General features: G+C 40.1%; 1 protein-coding gene across 6 annotated transcripts in view; it reads right to left on the minus strand.

Annotated features, from left to right (window-relative positions):
• The window catches only part of ttbk1a (tau tubulin kinase 1a), a 49,590-nt gene that overhangs the window by 13,382 nt on the left and 18,602 nt on the right, over positions 1-17,606 (minus strand). For 4 of the 6 annotated variants that reach the window (XM_036527209.1, XM_036527200.1, XM_036527218.1 and 1 more), the window contains 9 exons: positions 17,414-17,554; positions 15,918-16,022; positions 10,013-10,078; positions 8,866-8,958; positions 8,598-8,723; positions 7,837-7,991; positions 5,830-6,034; positions 5,182-5,393; positions 3,175-3,730 (listed from right to left, as the gene is read on the minus strand). In XM_036527209.1, the coding sequence (XP_036383102.1) occupies positions 3,175-3,730; positions 5,182-5,393; positions 5,830-6,034; positions 7,837-7,991; positions 8,598-8,723; positions 8,866-8,958; positions 10,013-10,078; positions 15,918-16,022; positions 17,414-17,554 (1,659 nt within the window). The remainder of the gene's footprint in view (positions 1-3,174; positions 3,731-5,181; positions 5,394-5,829; positions 6,035-7,836; positions 7,992-8,597; positions 8,724-8,865; positions 8,959-10,012; positions 10,079-15,917; positions 16,023-17,413; positions 17,555-17,606) is intronic. The other 2 variants (XM_036527237.1, XM_036527226.1) reach the window with 1 other exon arrangement.

The raw sequence follows: 17,606 nt of genomic DNA on the forward strand, positions 1-17,606 counted from the left end.
CTCATACTCGGTTCATTTCCAGGAGTTTACTTTTAATTTTAAAACAACAAAATTTTCTCTGAAGAACAATACTTCTACTTGAGTATGATTTTCCATTCCTATTCTCTCAACTGCTAACATGGCCAACAGGGGACAATTGTGACATTGATCTATCCTATACATATTGTATGTTATACAGTATCTCTCATAATCTATTCCTCTCAATAGCCACCAACAACATTTCTGACTTATGTACCCACAAGGTATTCTCTGCATTCTATATAGGTGCAAGTTCTAATTAACTTAAGTTGATTTTTAAAGGCATACCAATGAACAATGATCAAATTTCAATCAGCACATAACTTACTTTTCTTAAAAAAAAAAAAAAAAAACAGCTGGATGGCATATATCAGCAACTTTATCAAATTAATGGGCAGAGTAATTGGCAAACAATAGGTTGAAGTGGCTAGCTACTGTGGCATTTTAGGTTAGCAAAATTGTTCTCTCAGCATAAATAGGAGGAGGAGGAGCATAAATAGGAAACAAATTAGGAATGACAAATATTCTGAAGCGCTGTATGCAAAGTGATAAACATTGGACAAGTTCTCTACCAGTAATAAATGCAGGTAATGAAGGCAGAATGATACAGAAACTGCTGGCATGTGTCTGGCTACAAAATAATTGAAAATCAGTTACCCTCAGTCCTATAACTGCACTTTTCCTGTAATTCCCCTAATTCTTAGCTTGTTTACCAGTTTCCTTTCTATTTAAATGGAGGCTTCTCCTTATCAAACGACTGTGGGTTTACTTTCAGATTTTCTAATACAACTGAAGGAGGACATAAAGATCACTTCCAGGGGTGCTTAAGATTCAAGGCTTTAAGCCATGTTGTCTTTGTCTTCACTATAGCAGCGGAATTTATGGAAACAGAAAGTTATAGCACACAGGCACAATTCTATTCTAAGAGGTAAATTTTCAAAATGCATTTCCTGTGCTTGTTATGACAGTGTGGTGCTAGGCACATTACCCAGTTACGATGAGAGCACATTTAAAATATCAGCATGTGAGGATTGATGTAGCTTTCAGCACGAAATTATGACCCTGAAACAGAAATGTCTCCCATTTTTGAGAGCTCCAGAGATGGAAAAAGTGCCAGTAAGTACTAGTTAAGATCAGCTTACCCACCCCTAATTGTAGGGGTGTAAGAAAATATCGATACACTTGAGTATCGCGATATTATGTTTTGCGATACTGCATCGATTCTCAAAAACACTGTATCGATTTTTAGTTTACCTGCAAAGATTCGTGGCAGACAGTCGTTAATTTTGTGTTGTGTTTAAACCCCCGACCGCTAGATAGCAGTGCTGTAATGTATCTTCAGCCATTTGACTCTTCCACTCCAACGTAACAACGTTAACTGAGACAGGAAGTAGCGTTAATGGCGCTCCGCTAACGTTAGCATTAGCAAACCTAGCTGACTAGTAATGTTACCACCGGTGGCTGAATCCAAAAGAGTACACTTTTTTTTACTCAGATTGTATGCATATGGTGGTGTGTTCTTTATACTATGACAGTTTTCCTAAAATTAGATTTAAAAAAAGCAATATATCGCCTTGCTTATAGTATTGCAATATATTGAATCGTAAGCCCTGTATCGTGATACGTATCATATTGCCAGATTCTTGCCAATGTACAGCCCTACCCAATTGTAACTGTAACCATTATGACAGCTATGAATCAACTTCTCCTCTAGCTGCCATGTGCACGGTACACAATGTTCAAAGAAGTTAATCGGAACAAGCAGTTTGTGTTCACAGAAGACAGGTGAAAGTAATACATAGCCCCACAACATGGAAGTTGCCATTAGTATCACCATGCATGCCCCAGGAGTAAACATATCCTTAATTCTGTAACTGTGCACCATTTTAGAATTCTGAGCCTAAGATGTGCCGCAACTTCAAAGGACATCAGGAGACCAGAGAGGCTCAGCACACATGCTGATAAGCTTGATACCCAACACACAGAACAGGGCTACCCCCAAAGAAAGGGTGATAACTAGTCCTTGGCAACTCCAACATATGGATTAAACCTTATCAAGTGAATTTCATCTTCTACATCTTATGTTCTACGTGAAATGATACCTTTGCTTAGCTCTTATCAAAATTGGCATACAAGGCCATTCAAATTTTCTGCTGTTTATCTTTAACTTCAAATAATTTGGGGAAGTGTAACCTTTTTTGGTTGCTTTCATGACACTGAATTCATGGGTCCCAGAGACTAATGAAACCGTTTTGTAAATAATGAAAACAGTGAAAGTTGCTCAGTCTGTTAAATCTACCTAAATCTACATCTACCTCTAAATGCACATTTTTAATGAACTAACTTTCTATTAAACCCTGCAATTTTGCTAGCAAATGTGTTTCACATAAAACAAAACATAAATCAAAGCCAGACACACCTTGCTTAAGGTCAGATATGACGCATACAAACAGTGTTTAACCTGAAATTTACAAAAGGTGATTCTCCACACATATTGAGGTGCTATCTTCAGTCTAAGTGCAGGTAAAGCTGAATACCGATTAACTATTTCTGTTCTCTATTTCTATGTATTTGTTATTCTTAAAAATAAGACTGAAAATTGTACTACTGCATAGAGGCAAACATTTCCCTCACAAAATATGCTTTTAAAATAGGTAAATAATTTAAAAAGTACATTTTTGTATTTTTTGGAACTCCATATACAAAAGAACAACATAAAATTGGATAATAAAATGCATACATAGATAATTATGGCACTGACAACATGTATAGAGTTTCTGGAATTATTTGATAAGTAAGAATTTTTCAAAACATAAAGTGAAACTATAATAATGTTACTGAATGACATACATGCACTACTTCAAAACAAATTTAACTCAAGAATGAAATGTGAAGGAAATAGCATGATTTCAGCGAATGTATTTGCAACAAACCTTGCTGCTTATGAAGGGGAACATGAAGATCAGATGAACCCTGTGATATGCACAGTGTTGCTTTCACCACCACAAGTGTTAAATAAACAGAGCTGCATAGAGGCGAAAGGTGACATACAATGAAAAAGCCAGCATGCATACGATAGGACTGACCCAAGCGCAGGCGTGAGATATGCACCGCTTCAGTCTTAACCAGCTTTCCCCTGATAGCGAGGGCTCTTACCTGTCTGTGTGGGCCAGCCGGCTCTGACTCCCTCCTCTTTGGGCGTGTGGAAGGCAGTGAGTGGCACGGTGACTGGGCGGGGCTGCCGGGGGGCCCTTCCTGTTTGCTGTCTGACGCGGACTGGCCCCGCCCGGCGCTCCTCCTGGACGTGTCCTCCTCCGCCACCGTCAGCATCCCCCGCGCCGTCTTCGGCCGCACCACAGCCTCGGCCCCGCCCCCGTGCCTCCGCCTCTCCTCCTGCTCCTCGATCGGCCGCAGCTCCTCCGGCTCCTCGTCCGTCGTGCCCGAGGTGGTGGGCTCCGCCCCGGGGTGGAAGTCCTTCAGCTCCGTCTCCTTGTCGATGATCACCCACTCCTTGCTGTCGAAGTCCTCCTCCTCGGCCAGGGGCACGGACTTGATGAAGGCGTTGCTGTGGGCCTCGTGGTCCACGGAGGCAGACGCCTCCTGCCGGCCGCTGACTTGTCGGTCACCTTGGCCCGTGTCTACAGATAGCATCTGGGCTGGCTGGGAGGAGTACACCTGCCTGGAGGGCGAGCCCAGGATGTCCATGCGGGACCTGGAGCACAGAGCACAAGCACACAGCATCAGCCATCATCCAGCTGACCTGGAGCCACCTGGATCAAAGTTAAATCAATGTTTGACACATATAACTGATTCAGACTAAAACACTGAAAGCTGCTTGTATTTCTCAGTTCAGCATCACAAAGAAAGAAATATGCAGTGGACCACATGAAAAAGCTAACCAGATTTCAATGTTAAACTCATGCAGGGGTGTCTTTTCTCAGCTGTTTGAACACAGTTCCAGGCAAAATTTCTGATACCTGCTCTACACAGGAAATATTTTTCTGGCAAGCTTCTGCCAAGTCTTTTACATCAATTCAACAACATAACTATCTATTGTTAGGGCCTTATTGATTTTAGCCTACTGTACAGCCTACTTTTCTGCATCAATGTTTGTTAAAATGGCAATGTCCTGTGGTGGTTTCTGACCGGCAAATTTGCATGAAGGCAACACAAACAAACATGGAGGAGAGTGAATGTGACACAAGGCTACACTTGATAAGTGTTTTCTATTTACCTTTTTATATTTTAAACAGTAATATTTTATACTTTGTTACATGCTTAACCCTTTCGCACGTAACTTATTTTATGCTATGTAGCATGCATGTTACGTTACATGTTTTCATTAGCGTTAATAAGCTTCTCATAGCAAATGCTAATTGAAAACTATTTTTTTAACGTTAAATCGCTGTTTCCTGAAAGCTAACATTAGCTAGAATTTTTCCAATCTAGTGTTTTAACAGCACTGGTTTTAGCAGTATGTACTGGTTTTAGCGTACACAGGGGTGACCATACGCGCAAAAGGGTTAACTGAACACAAATTTGCACAAAGGTTCTGAATAAAAGGAGAAAAATAACAAAATATGAATAAGTACCTTTTATTTGTCGAGTATATAATTCAAAACGTAGTAAGATATATGCCCTTCCATGTGGTCATTTTATATTAACTATTTATTCATTGAATTTACAGAAAATGTGCTATATCATGACATGTATCATTATCTGGATATGAAATTACCTATATTGGGATATGAGATTTTGGTCATATCGCACAGCCCTAACGTAATCTACATACGTACGTTTGGATGGTTAAACCATTACCTGTACTGCTGTATGCTTATATTTAGTACTGCTTTTCAGCTTAATGCTTATTTACTGTCCTACTGGAGACACTGTATGTACAGTATGTGCTTGCTGTTATTACTCCAGTGATTTAGTTGGTATATTTAATGCACCTTGCAATATACCCCTGTGAGCTGCTCTGGAAAAGGGCATCTACCAAGTAAAAGATCAGATACATACATATCGATAAACGCACAATATTAACATCCTTTTAGATCGACCATGTTGAAATGAACGCTCTGTTTCAGTCTGCAACCATTCAGAGACGTATTTTGGTCAAAGCAGCTGTGTAAAAAAACGATGTCCCTGTCTCTTATAGCTCACCTCTGGCCGTACACGTCAGCCCTCCCCTCAGCTGCAGAGAGGCGGTCGGACTCGGGGCTGTTGATACGTCGGTATCTGAGGGAGCGCACCTGCATGCTGGGTGACTCTGGAGGAGCGCCCCGAACTGGGGACACAGGTCCAGCTCCTCGGCTGGGGTCCTCCTCCAGGGCACCCTGCGTCTGTGAGGCCAGAGAGGACCCCGGGTGACACACCTGAATACACACAGGCCCCAGGGAAGGAACCCTCACACTGTGAAACTGTTCAGCGCTGTACTGGCCACAGACACACTGGTCACAAGCCATATGATATATACATGACATGCAGCACTCATGCTAGTATAGTTTGCTGTATTTCCCTCTCTTCCTCTTTGTGTGTTTTTATCTCTGTTCTTTTCCTCCAACACTGTGCAGGCCATGGCTGGGAGGGCGATTCAGGGAGGCTTGCTGTAGTGGCTAGCCACGGAGTTACCGTCCATCAAGTCTGATGGCTCTTACTGCCCCAAATCTGCTAAAGTCCCGCTAACTAAACAAAGTGAAAGACCACTCCTCCTCCCCCACCCACACCTATCTAAAGCCCCTCCGGTTCCACACCCTCGGATAATTTCATCTTGGTGCCCACCTCCTGTTTGCCAGGAAGAGGGAGACGCACCTTACTGATGCTGATCCTGAGTTTGTTGCGGTTAAAGTCTGTGTCTTCCCAGCCCTCTCCTTCTGCTGGCAGCTGGCTTGCCTCCCCATGCCGGCTGGGCAGGACTGGCGGGGCATTCTCTTGGTCACTGAGGTGCTCGTCCTGAAGAACATCGTCCGTATTCTCCCTCTGAAGGTCTCCGGGGATCGGGGTCATGTTGACAACCCTGAACAAAAGGGGACGTCAGTGCATTGGCCTTGTGTGTCACCAAACTAATCAGCGGGGTCATTTTAATTGTAACTCCAACCATTGTGAAAAGATGAAATTTCTTCATATAACCTACATCAATGTAACTCAAAGTACACCAGAAGTCTCTTCAAATGAAAATAAATAATTAGAACTTTCCTTGTAGTACATCATTATTTACTGTAGCTTAATGTCAATGAAATGTCTTAAGACTGCATAATGTTTGTAAAGAGATTTCTAACCACATATGACAACTGACACATGACACAGTGTCGGTTATGTATTTATACAGCTTATGAAGAGATATGATTGCTTATGTTAAAATTTATCAAGCATTATCCAGGTATAACATTCTTAAGAAACATATATATGAACTGCTTTGGACATTTAAATTCAACTCAACGAGAAAGGTAAAATGCTAAAAAACAATTATTTTCTGTAGGCAGATTACAAACCGTGTGGAGTAGTATTAGGGAGAAGGGCTTGTAACCAAACAGGTTTCTGGTTCTATTCCTTGCTAGGGCACTGCTGCTGTACCCTTGGGCAAAGTACCTAACCCACAATTGCCTCAGTAAATACCCAGCTGTACAAATGGATAAAACTGTAATCTACTGTATGTAAGTCGCTTTGGATAAGGGAGTCTACCAAATGACAATAATGTAAATGTAATGTAAAAAACACCAAAGAACAATAGCTCATCAGCTCACAGTGGGAAAGCACAAATTGCCATACCGGTTAAAGCAATGTCCTTTCTCAATAAAACCAGGCATAGATAAGGCCACGCAGACGTAAACACTTTATACATATAAATCTTGCTCAAAATTGGCTCAAAGCCAATTGGCACAATGGTTGATTCAGTGTTGCTGAAAGTGAAACCAGTAATTTAATTGCATACATTCCATGTGCATTTGTAACACTGAAATTTCTTGCTTTCCAAATCGAAAGGCTTTCTTCTTCTGGTACAGTTTGGTTACAAGGAAATGTTCCTTTCATCCAAATAAAGACGATAAATAATAACGATGCAAATGTTTAAAATGAAAAAAAGATGCTTAATTGGCATGGTTTGGGAAAGGGACAACATGTTTAAAATTGGTATTAACACTGGGCATTCATTTAACTGTTGAAAGAAAACTGAACTGCAAACCCATCTGAGACTGCAAATGCAACTCTTGGGTAAAAACTTCAGACAGGTAAAACTATTGTGATATTTTAAAAATTATTCAAAACAAGTATTTAAACGTAACACTGGCAATTGACGAAATGCCTCAGAAACAGTTTTCAAAAATACCCCTCAGCATCAATATTGTGATTGTTCCACGCGTTGCACAGCCCATTGGCTTTTCTTCATTAAATTTTTCAGGTGTTTAAATTCAAATGTATGTTGTGCTGCATTTGACGAGAGCTTAAGGCATTGTCAATTGTGAAATCTGCTTGACAGAAAGCATCTTTTCATCCCTCCTAATCTGTAGCCATCTTAGCGTTCCTTTCTGACAAGGCCTGGAAAATAATGACGTCCCCTGAGACAAAGCCACCATATTTGTAGGGAATTCATGCTGCAGTGTGCTGTGCATGCTAAGCAGGACACTGACACAAAGAGACCATCACCGCCCACGAAAAGTGCACGGCACCAGTACCTTCTGCACACAGACCTCAACAGGAACAGTTTTTGTACATAAAATTAAGAGTGAAATTGAAATGGCCTGTGTTCACATTAACAAGGATTATCTTAAAGGCTGGCATTATGCTAGAGCAGCAATGTGTCGTGAAGCACTGGGTCCTTACCCCACCATGGCTGCTGTCTGCCTTGTGTTGTGCTGTGGTGGGGTAGACGTGCTAGTCGATAGCAATACATCTGTCCCTGCTTTCTCCCAGTCAAACGGCTCGTTCTCCGTTATAATTCGCTCCTTCATGGTGTTCTCAAACACTGACATTAGAAGCTGTGGAGCACAAAAACGACAGCAATGACAGATTCATCTAAATATTTAAAATTCTGAGTAACAGACCAAATAAACATCTTTTTCTGAATAAAATTAATGACTGCTGCAATACTAAAAATAGTAAGAATCTGAATCAGAGGGTGGCATATTCTGTTAATAGACCATTTAACAGCATATGCAACAGATATGTTTCAAATGTATATATTGTAAATTCACAGCTACTCAGAGTACGCCTGTGCAAACGTGTATCAACAAAGAAAGAACCTGTGTCAGATGTGTCAGATTTGATGTAATCGCCAACACCAATCCGCTAAATAAAAGTAACAAGTCTTACACAAGGCAGCACACAACTGTGTCTATGTTGTATTTCTGTACTCTTAAAATGGTAGACATTTTCCAGGTTCAAGATCACAATAAATGAAAATGTAATATACTGTAACAAGTTTCTGTATATTGTGAGAAATGTGACATTATGTAGCAAAATAATTTTAGACTAAACATTTCAAAACATCCATAACAGTATGATACAGTATATTGTATATAACTCTTTCACAGGGAACAAGCCAGTAAGAAATGTGATCAAACTGAATTATTCGAGCTTTGTACCTGGTAGTCTGGCTTAGTGTAGTAATCAAGGCTTAATACATGGTCGAGGAAGCTATGGAACTCTGAAGGCATGTGTTTCAGCAGCATCCTGTGGTCATATCGCTCTTTGATCAGTCCCACTTGCTCCTGCTCAAAAAAAAAAAAACACCAATCAGCTACAGCAAGCATTTTTGTTACAATCATTCACTTGCTTTCTTCCTTTGGTAACTGTGAATGGACATGTATAAACATTGGGTAACTGTTAACTGGTTTTAAGTGGTCAGCCTACCTTATCCTTTATTTTTCGCCATGGTAGCTGCCCAACTGCAAATTCTACCAACATGTAGAGTAAGGACCACAAGTCATCATGGCGACCCATTTCCTGTTTTGAAGAGACAAAATTATCACTATTTGCACAGTTTATTGAATAAAATGTAAACATTGCTCTTCACCTTATAGAGACATTCAAAAGTGTTGAGTATATATAAAAACAAAAACAAATAAATAAAAAAAATAAATTTAAATAATTAAAAATACTAAAACATTATTTTCTAAAATTCTAAACTTTCTAAATTCTGATATAAATCTTTACATCATCTTGGAAAACAGAACACTGTAATATACTAGGCAGGTAGGTCTATGTGTTGTTAATTTTTAGATTAAAACTAAATCAATGGCTGTGGTACAGTACAGTATAGAAACAGTTTACCACAGTTATTTAAGCAGACCATCACCGACACAGCTGAGTGAACATACTAATGTAGCAGAGCTGCAGCAGTTCTTTTGACTGCCACTAGTAAGTGTCATCAGATTCACTCCCATTGTACAGGGAGCACAGGAATTAGGCATAGATTCTAATTATGCTAAGGTTGGCTAAGTTGCGGTTATGTCATTTCTATCTGCAATTAAAATATTTTTCCAAAGAACTATACAAGGATCTTCTGTCCTTTCAGAAGAGAACAACCCACTGTGACCGCAGCTCAAAGAATATCACAGGTTTGTGAAATACAGTAGCAAGAAAAAAAAAAAGCCTGAAGGAGGCAGCTGTCTAGATATGGTCATAGCACATAACACTTAGTAGTCAATTAGTATTCCATATTACAAAACTGGGAGTATGATATATTGCCTGTTGCGTGTCTTGATTGAATTTCTTTTTTGATATATGCTGCTTTACTAGGATATCCGCTTGGCATCAACAAATAAGTCACATGCATCTGTACTTGTATGAATGTTGTCATGTCTTACACAAAAACTGTAGGGGTAGACAGAGTGAGTCAGAAAGACATAATTACAATATAGCTTTTTGCAGAGGAATAGCTGTAAAAGTATTGTAAAAGTAAAAGTAAAGTAATGACGCAATGTACGACATCACTACCGGTGACTCGAGGCCTAACCACAGAGGTGAGAGACACAAGGGGAAGAGTAACAGCGCTTACTTTGTTCTTATGTGCATTGACTGAAGCGTAGCGCACTGTTCCCCGAAAACCTGCAACAGACCTAGGCTAAAAGGAGCAAAGAAGGGAAGACCGTTAGGAAAAAATATACAGTATAGCGGACCCACGATATTAAAAGTTAGACAAGCAGAGCTAAATAGAGCTACGCTGTCTCTTGTTAAATCGTAAAATCTCATCTCCGTAATACATTCATACTTTAGTTGCGGGTTGCTGTAGAAGCAAAAAATTTCAATTCTAAAACATGTTGCAATAAAACCAAGGCCTTGACAACATGATCATTTCAAGCTGAAAACATGCACGTAACTAAACATTCACATGATGGAAATGTATAACAAATCCATAGTCAACTAATAAAATTATAAAAAACAAAATAACAATGGGTAAGGCAAAGATATGTTAGCCAGGGGTCTCACCGGGGTTTTTTAAAACGTACTACAATCATTAATAGAAATAAGGTTCTATTTCTGGTATTCTTTTCTCCGTTGCTGTTGCTCTGGTAAGGGTGTACACTAAAATACATAATAATAATGGTGGAGAGTATACTGTGGGTGTTGGGTAGTGTTGTCACTGTACATACATTACATTACATAAACAGCGCTGCCAGTATGGCCTTTGGGACAGCACTCTCAGTTCCATCCATCTGGAACACTGAGCAGTGCTCAATATAAATGCTTTGTGCGTCATAATTAAACAGGGAAACTCCCCCCTCCCCCACCACTCTGTCAACAGCCCCTATTCCCTGTTTAGCAACTGGACGCCTTGCTCCCTGCATGGTCAAGGCAGGAGGTGCTCGTTCTGCCAGACATCGGCGTTTCGCCTACATCGCTCCCCAGTGGTGGAACGAACTCCCGGTCTCGCTACGGACAGCTCCTTCACCCCAGTCCTTCAGACGGGGCCTGAAGACGCACCTCTTCAGACTCTACCTGGACTGACCCAGCACACAATTGCTGCCCCCCGCCCATCAGTGCTGTAAATTGCTGTGCTTTTTTAAAAATTGCTGTGCTTTTTAAATTGTGCTTTTAAATTTTGTCTCTTGTTGCCGCCTTAACCCTGACGCTCATTGTGCCGTTTTGAAGTTGTTGAAGTTTGCCGTTCGAAAGTATATCGTACTAGTTGCCCTTTAGGCTGTAATTGTAAAAATCTGATAGTACTGCGTCCTCAAACAGACCTTGCTCTCAGCTGAGAACTGTCTCATTGTGGAACTGTACACATCCTGTCCCCGTACTGTCGCTGTACCTACTGTATGCACTTTTGTAAGTCGCTTTGGATAAAAGCGTCTGCTAAATAAATAAATGTAAATGTAAATGTATTCCCAGCAATGAGTTGCCATCAGGTGGAGGCTCATCATACACTACCAACTATAACCTTTGCAATACTCAGACTAATTTGCCATGTATTTGGTCTATAAAAATATATACAGTATATACTCTCACCCAGCCAGATATTACATTTAAATTTTATTCATTTGGCAGATGCTTTTATTCAAAGTGACTTACAAGTGAGGTAGAGTACAACGCAAGCAAAAAACCCTAAGGAGTCAACAGTATTACCTGCTAATATATGAAACAGAATGGCGACAGTGTTACCTATGTGTGTGTGCTCATGCGCGTGTGTGTGTGTGTGTGTGTGTGTATGGGGGTATGTGTACACTGTATTTATAGTGGCTTCTGTATTTGTCTCCTGTGGAAGTAAGAACAAAGCCCAAGTGAGACCCCTGTGTCGTGTATATAGCAGACGGCTCAGTGACAGCACTCACAACTTCACTCTGTCAAACGGTAATTGATGGGGGCAAGCAGCTGGTGAGGGAACGGGTTCACGCATGCGCTTCGAAAAACAAAAGGCCAAAAGGAACTGTAAAACATAAAGCAAACAGTCAAATATGAAGGGTGGGGGGGGGGAGGTTACAACACAATACACAAAAAATTAACCAGTAGCATTTTTCAAATGAAATGGTGACCTCAAAAACAGGCAGCTCATTAGCAATGTAGAGTGAGACAGCGATACAGGACAATCACAGTGGTGGCAGTTTGCCTAGAGTGTTCTCATGTAACATAATGTACTGTACCAAGAACACCTCAGGTGCAACACTATATGGACTGATTCGCTGTTCCAGTTTTATTCACCAGCTGTAATCTACTACAGTCATTTTCCAGCTGTCGGAGTATGTGTTCCTTGTGCACATCTTTATTTGTTCAGCGCATGTATTTAAACCAGCTCAGAAAATTGCTGGACCGTAAATTCAGTCTCACGTCCAGATTGTAAAACCAAAAAGCGTGACAATCTGTTTCCAGAACACCTGCCATTTGCAGTGTACACTGCAAAAAATCCAAATCTCACCAAGCATATTTGTCTCTTTTCAAGTCAAAATATCTCTTTACACTTAATATAAGACACAGTCACCAAACAAGCAAAATTTCCTTGAGCTGCATCTTGAATATCTTGTTTGGTGAAACTGTCTTGAAAACATCTTACTTTGAGTGGCATATCAAATTAAGCAAGCCTTTTTGACAAGTCAGAAGGTTTTTAAACTGCATGACACAAAAACACTTCCTAATACCAGTTAAAAATGGATCAAAATTAGTTTTTTTCCACCTAATTTTAAGATCCCTTTCAAGAAATCTTAACAAGTGTATTTCCACTAGTTCCACTGGCAGATTTTTTCACTTATCACTAGCAAAAAACACCTTGTATTAATTATTTTATTTCTTATTTTTGAAGGGCTATTTTTTGCAGTGTATTATGTGGAAGCTGTACCAAGAAGCACTACTGGGAAGACTTTGAAACTGTATGTTGCTACGTGCACCGCATTACTGCTTACTCATGTGAGAAGGGTTTAATTTCAGTTGTAGCCAATGCCACATTGACCTTGACATTACCATGTGAGGATGATAATCCACAAATTCGCTACTGTGCCAGGGCTTGGCAATGTAGCATTCAGCAACTTACAAGACACACTGAGAGAGGAGCCCTTCACATGAAAGTATAACAGACTGTAGTGGAAATCTAGCAGATTAATATTAACACCTGCATAAATCTGCAAATTACAGCTGAGGACATAACATTTGAAACATTTAGAACTCACAGTGCCAAATGCGCTCCATCACAGGGGAATGCAATTTTAAAAAAATGACTAATGTAAAGTAGGAGTTTCAATTAAAATAGTGGTGAAACCAGGTGCTACAAAGGCTGACATCTGCGAGGATCATCTTTTCAGGCAGCCCTACCACAATTTCCAGGGGCAAAAATCTGGTACTCCAGAGAGCGTAATTTCCATTCCAATCACACCCGGTTTAAAGAGACAGGCTTTAAGTATTCCCTCGCCAGTGTTTCCAGGTGTGTGACGGTGTGTGCCTGTACGAGCCGCGCCTGCTATTTATTTTCTGCTCCATGATTTATTCATTCCCGTGCGGCTGAGTAGGATGGTTCCGAGGCCCGGCAGCACACTTTGGGGGGGGGGGGGGGGGGGGGGGGCTGCTGTCTGAAGCTTGTTCCCTGCAAGAAGGCCCTGTCATGGGCCAGCAGCTCTGGGGGCCTCCAGTAAAGTGCTGCAGTGCAGGCTGAATAGGGAGAGGCTCAAGCTCCTAATCAATGAAGACCAGTTGAGTCAGCTCCACAAAAAAAAGGAAAAGGGGAAAAAAAAACAACACCCTCCCTGGCCCAGCCTCAGGGCATTGCCCACTGACGCATGCAGGCACATTAAATATTCATCTCACACAACTGCACTCAGGAGTCAAGCTGCAAGCGAAAAAAAAAAAAAAACTGCATGTAGCATACAAGATGGAACGGCCAATTTGTATGCTGAGCATGCTAAAATGAGCAACTGCTCCATTTCCAGGGGCTGTGCAAACTACTCTGGATTTTAATAGTTTGGTCAAGTGATTCTTAGTTGGGATTTTTTTTTTACTGAACTGGTGATTCAGGCATCCAATGAGTAGCTTTCAAAGAAAGCTACTCATTAACGTGATTAAGGAACCAAGTATAAAAATAAAACAGTCTGCATATTTAATAATGGGAATTTCTAAAAATAAATCCATAGATCTTTTTCAAATTACAGTGGAAATAAAATTTAAATAAGAATACCATCAGAGCCACAGTGAAAAATTACATTTACGACTTCATGTGTGACATGATCACTTGTTAATGTTTTTTATTAGAATATGACCGACTGCTTAATCAAAAATACTGTAAAAAGCAACCTTTCTTTTTAAGTAACATTTTATCATTTTAAATCCAGTGTTTAAAATCTATCAATGTGACCTACCCATCATATGAACAATTCAGTCAAATCACTCTTGCCCTCCAAATACACCTTTTAGTTTTGAGTTCCTGGGTGATATATTTTACTTATATTGTATAAATTTTCTCTAAGACTGAGCATTCTGCTTCATTGTTTTACTATCAAGAATTCTGAAATAAAAGCAACACAGATAGAATTGGGTACATTAGTTACATACAGTAAAGATACTGGTTTCAAGAAGTCCTATTTGTTACAACATTTTGGCTCAGATTCGGTCTAAAGATAACTAAACATGTACTTTGACCTCAACTTCCAGTTTTACATAAAAGTTGTTAAGATATTTCCACTTTTACATTGTATTACATTATATACATTTAGCAGACACTCTCATGTAGAGCGACTTCCAGCACAAAAGAACAGGCGTGTCTCCATTCAGGCTGAATGAGCAACAGTGTCAGATCTAGCTAACAACACTCTCAGAACAGTGAGTGTGAGCATAACACTATTCAAGCCCTACCACAAGTTAACTTGTATAAGCTGACTTGACAAGGGAAGTCAAGTATACTATCATACATCAGTCACTAGATCACAGAATCCAAATGTATACATATGAGCGCACATGAATAAAGTCTGGTGACCGTAGAGCTCATGGTGTTAAAAGATTCTTGCTTAAATTTGCAAAGCTGGCTGCAACATAATATGACTTTCAATGCTGACCCACCTTCAGTACTGACAAATACGTTATTGAGACATAAGACAAACTAACCTTTGGGAAAGTTTATGAAGAACCAACTTATAAGTAAATAAACTAAGCTGCAATTCACCCAGGCACCACTGAAATACAGCAGTGTGACAATCTCTTCTTTCATGCAACATTTGTTTCCTACATTTGTTTCCTGCGGACGACCACATATTTTCCTGCCTCTTCATTGACTACATAATTGGTGTCATAAATGAATCCTAATACTGTAACGCATACATCAAATGATAACCTGCCTCATGCTTCTTCACTCATCTGTTCTCTTTATATCACATTTCTAGGTTTATACAAACCAGAGGCAGCAAAGTCCCTTTAAAATGCATTTCGCATAATTTCTCAGTAATTACTGTTGGCATGACTTGGGAGGGACCAAGTTAACTCTTTAAATCAACAAGCAGCCCCTTAATTCTCTTTCACAGTAATGCGCTTAATACAAATTACTATAATTTGAATGGCCTCACACCAAAATCAATGCTCAAGAACTTTTGGGGACTTCATATCGGTGGATTTCTGAAGCTAAGCCCTTAAACTAAGATCTTAAACTAAGACCATGGCCCACCTGATAATCACATCTTTCAGGACTTTATAAAGGATTTTTTGTCTCCTGCGTTGACAGTGGATTTGCAGCGTGCAGCAAGCTGATTTATGTTTTACTCAAACAAGTAAGAAAATTTAATCCCACAGCTAACTAACCCGGATTCAATTGAAATGCCTTTCTTTACTATGTGCTCACTCTCAAGCTTACAATATCACAGACAGTGTTAGCAAATCAACTAATAGCTTTACAGAGGAGGGTGATATACAAGTTCGCCAGCAGAACTGAGCTAGGATTTAGGTTAAAGTAACAGACATCGCCACCACCATTAATTTACAGAACAACAGAAACTTACCAGTCTGACTTCTCCATTTGTGTTGGTATATTGCCGTGCAAGACCAAAATCTAACATGTAGCATTTCCTGTATGTAGAAGGGAGCCTCCCCATAGCAAAGTTGGACTGGAAAGAAAAAACAGTTATCAATTAAATGTATACAGATGAGTACAGTGTAAGTATTCACATCATTAAAGATAAAATAAAGAAACAAATGGCATAACAGGATGGGACCAGGTTTTAATTCAGCCCAGTTTTAATGAACCAAATATGTGCCTGGCACTCCAAACGCATTAAGTAAAGCAATTAAGGCATCTGACAGCCAACTAATTAACAATTTAATCATCTAGCAGTGCATTTAAACCAGGTGCACATTTCTTCTGTCATTTTACATTTAACTAAAGGATAAATTACTTCATTTCAGTTACTTCAGTAATTTCATTACTTCAAATACTTCAGTCATCATAGATGTTATTTTAAATATATATATTTTAGTCAACCTGTAAGTCAGCTGACAGCCCACATCTTTTCAACAGTGACAACCTAGAGAAACAGGCAGGAGGGAGGGAATTCGGGGGGTTGCATGAGTTTGGGAACTTGACCATCAAAGCAAGGATCATACCCCAACGCTTTCATTAAGTGCCCTTGGATATTTAGTCACCACAGTGAGGCAGGACAGCGGCTGCTCCAGGTCAGTATTCCCACTGGCACACTGGATTTATTAGACCCAGAGGAGAGTGTCCCCACTGGCTCACTGACACCACAGCAACCTGGGTCATCTCCCATCCAAGCGCTGACCAAGCCCAGCCCCACTTAGTAGGAACTACACAACACATGTACGCTACAGGGTGGTAAGACTTGAAGTGTTGACCTGGGTAACCTAGTTATGATATCATTTTCTAAAAAGCGATTGATCACTCGTTTTAATGGGTCAGAGCAATCCCTCCGCACAGATCTGTTGCCTGAGAACCACGAGGACTAGAACTGAATTTATTGTTATAAACAGTTACTCTCGGAATTCTGCACCTCTGGCAAGATTACTGATTACACTGGTTACAGAGCAGCTGTCAGACAGCCAGAAAAAAATACACTTTGGTTCCCTCCCTATAATATCCCATGGTTTAAAATTCACTTTGAAAATAGTCTACAGAGCAATAAAATATGTGGATTGGTCAGTAGAACTAATAAGGTATCAGACACATTCCAACAGAGAGGGCATGGAAAATAAGTATTTGTTCTCATTACTGCCATATTAAATCATATGATGTATCTGAAATGAAGACAGAATTTGTATTATACATGCACAATGAATAATCGTGTTATAATTACATCAAGAGTTTTCTAAGGAAAAGGATCATCCTATCATCCAATTACAGAATCACTATCATATGCTTCTGCTACTTAATGAGATGCTGCTTGTCCACAGATAACAGCAGAGCCTTCAATGGAGGGAGCATTATCAGACAATAAGAGGCATAGCTGTTTCCAAGTACAGCCAGCCCAAGAAAACTACATACTGGCTTGATGTCCCTGTGCAGGAACCCGACAGAATGAATGGCTTCTATTGATTCCAGAATCTGTTTTCCTAATCGCAGGGTTGTGCTCATGGTGAAGGTTCCACGCGGCTGGCTTCTTCTGAGATCTGCAAGGTTCCTTCCCTAAGAGGGAGATAACACAACCTTTAAGAGACTGCTAGTTTTTATACTTTTC

This window comes from Megalops cyprinoides, chromosome 1, assembly GCF_013368585.1.
Source record: "Megalops cyprinoides isolate fMegCyp1 chromosome 1, fMegCyp1.pri, whole genome shotgun sequence".
Classification (NCBI taxonomy): domain Eukaryota; kingdom Metazoa; phylum Chordata; class Actinopteri; order Elopiformes; family Megalopidae; genus Megalops; species Megalops cyprinoides.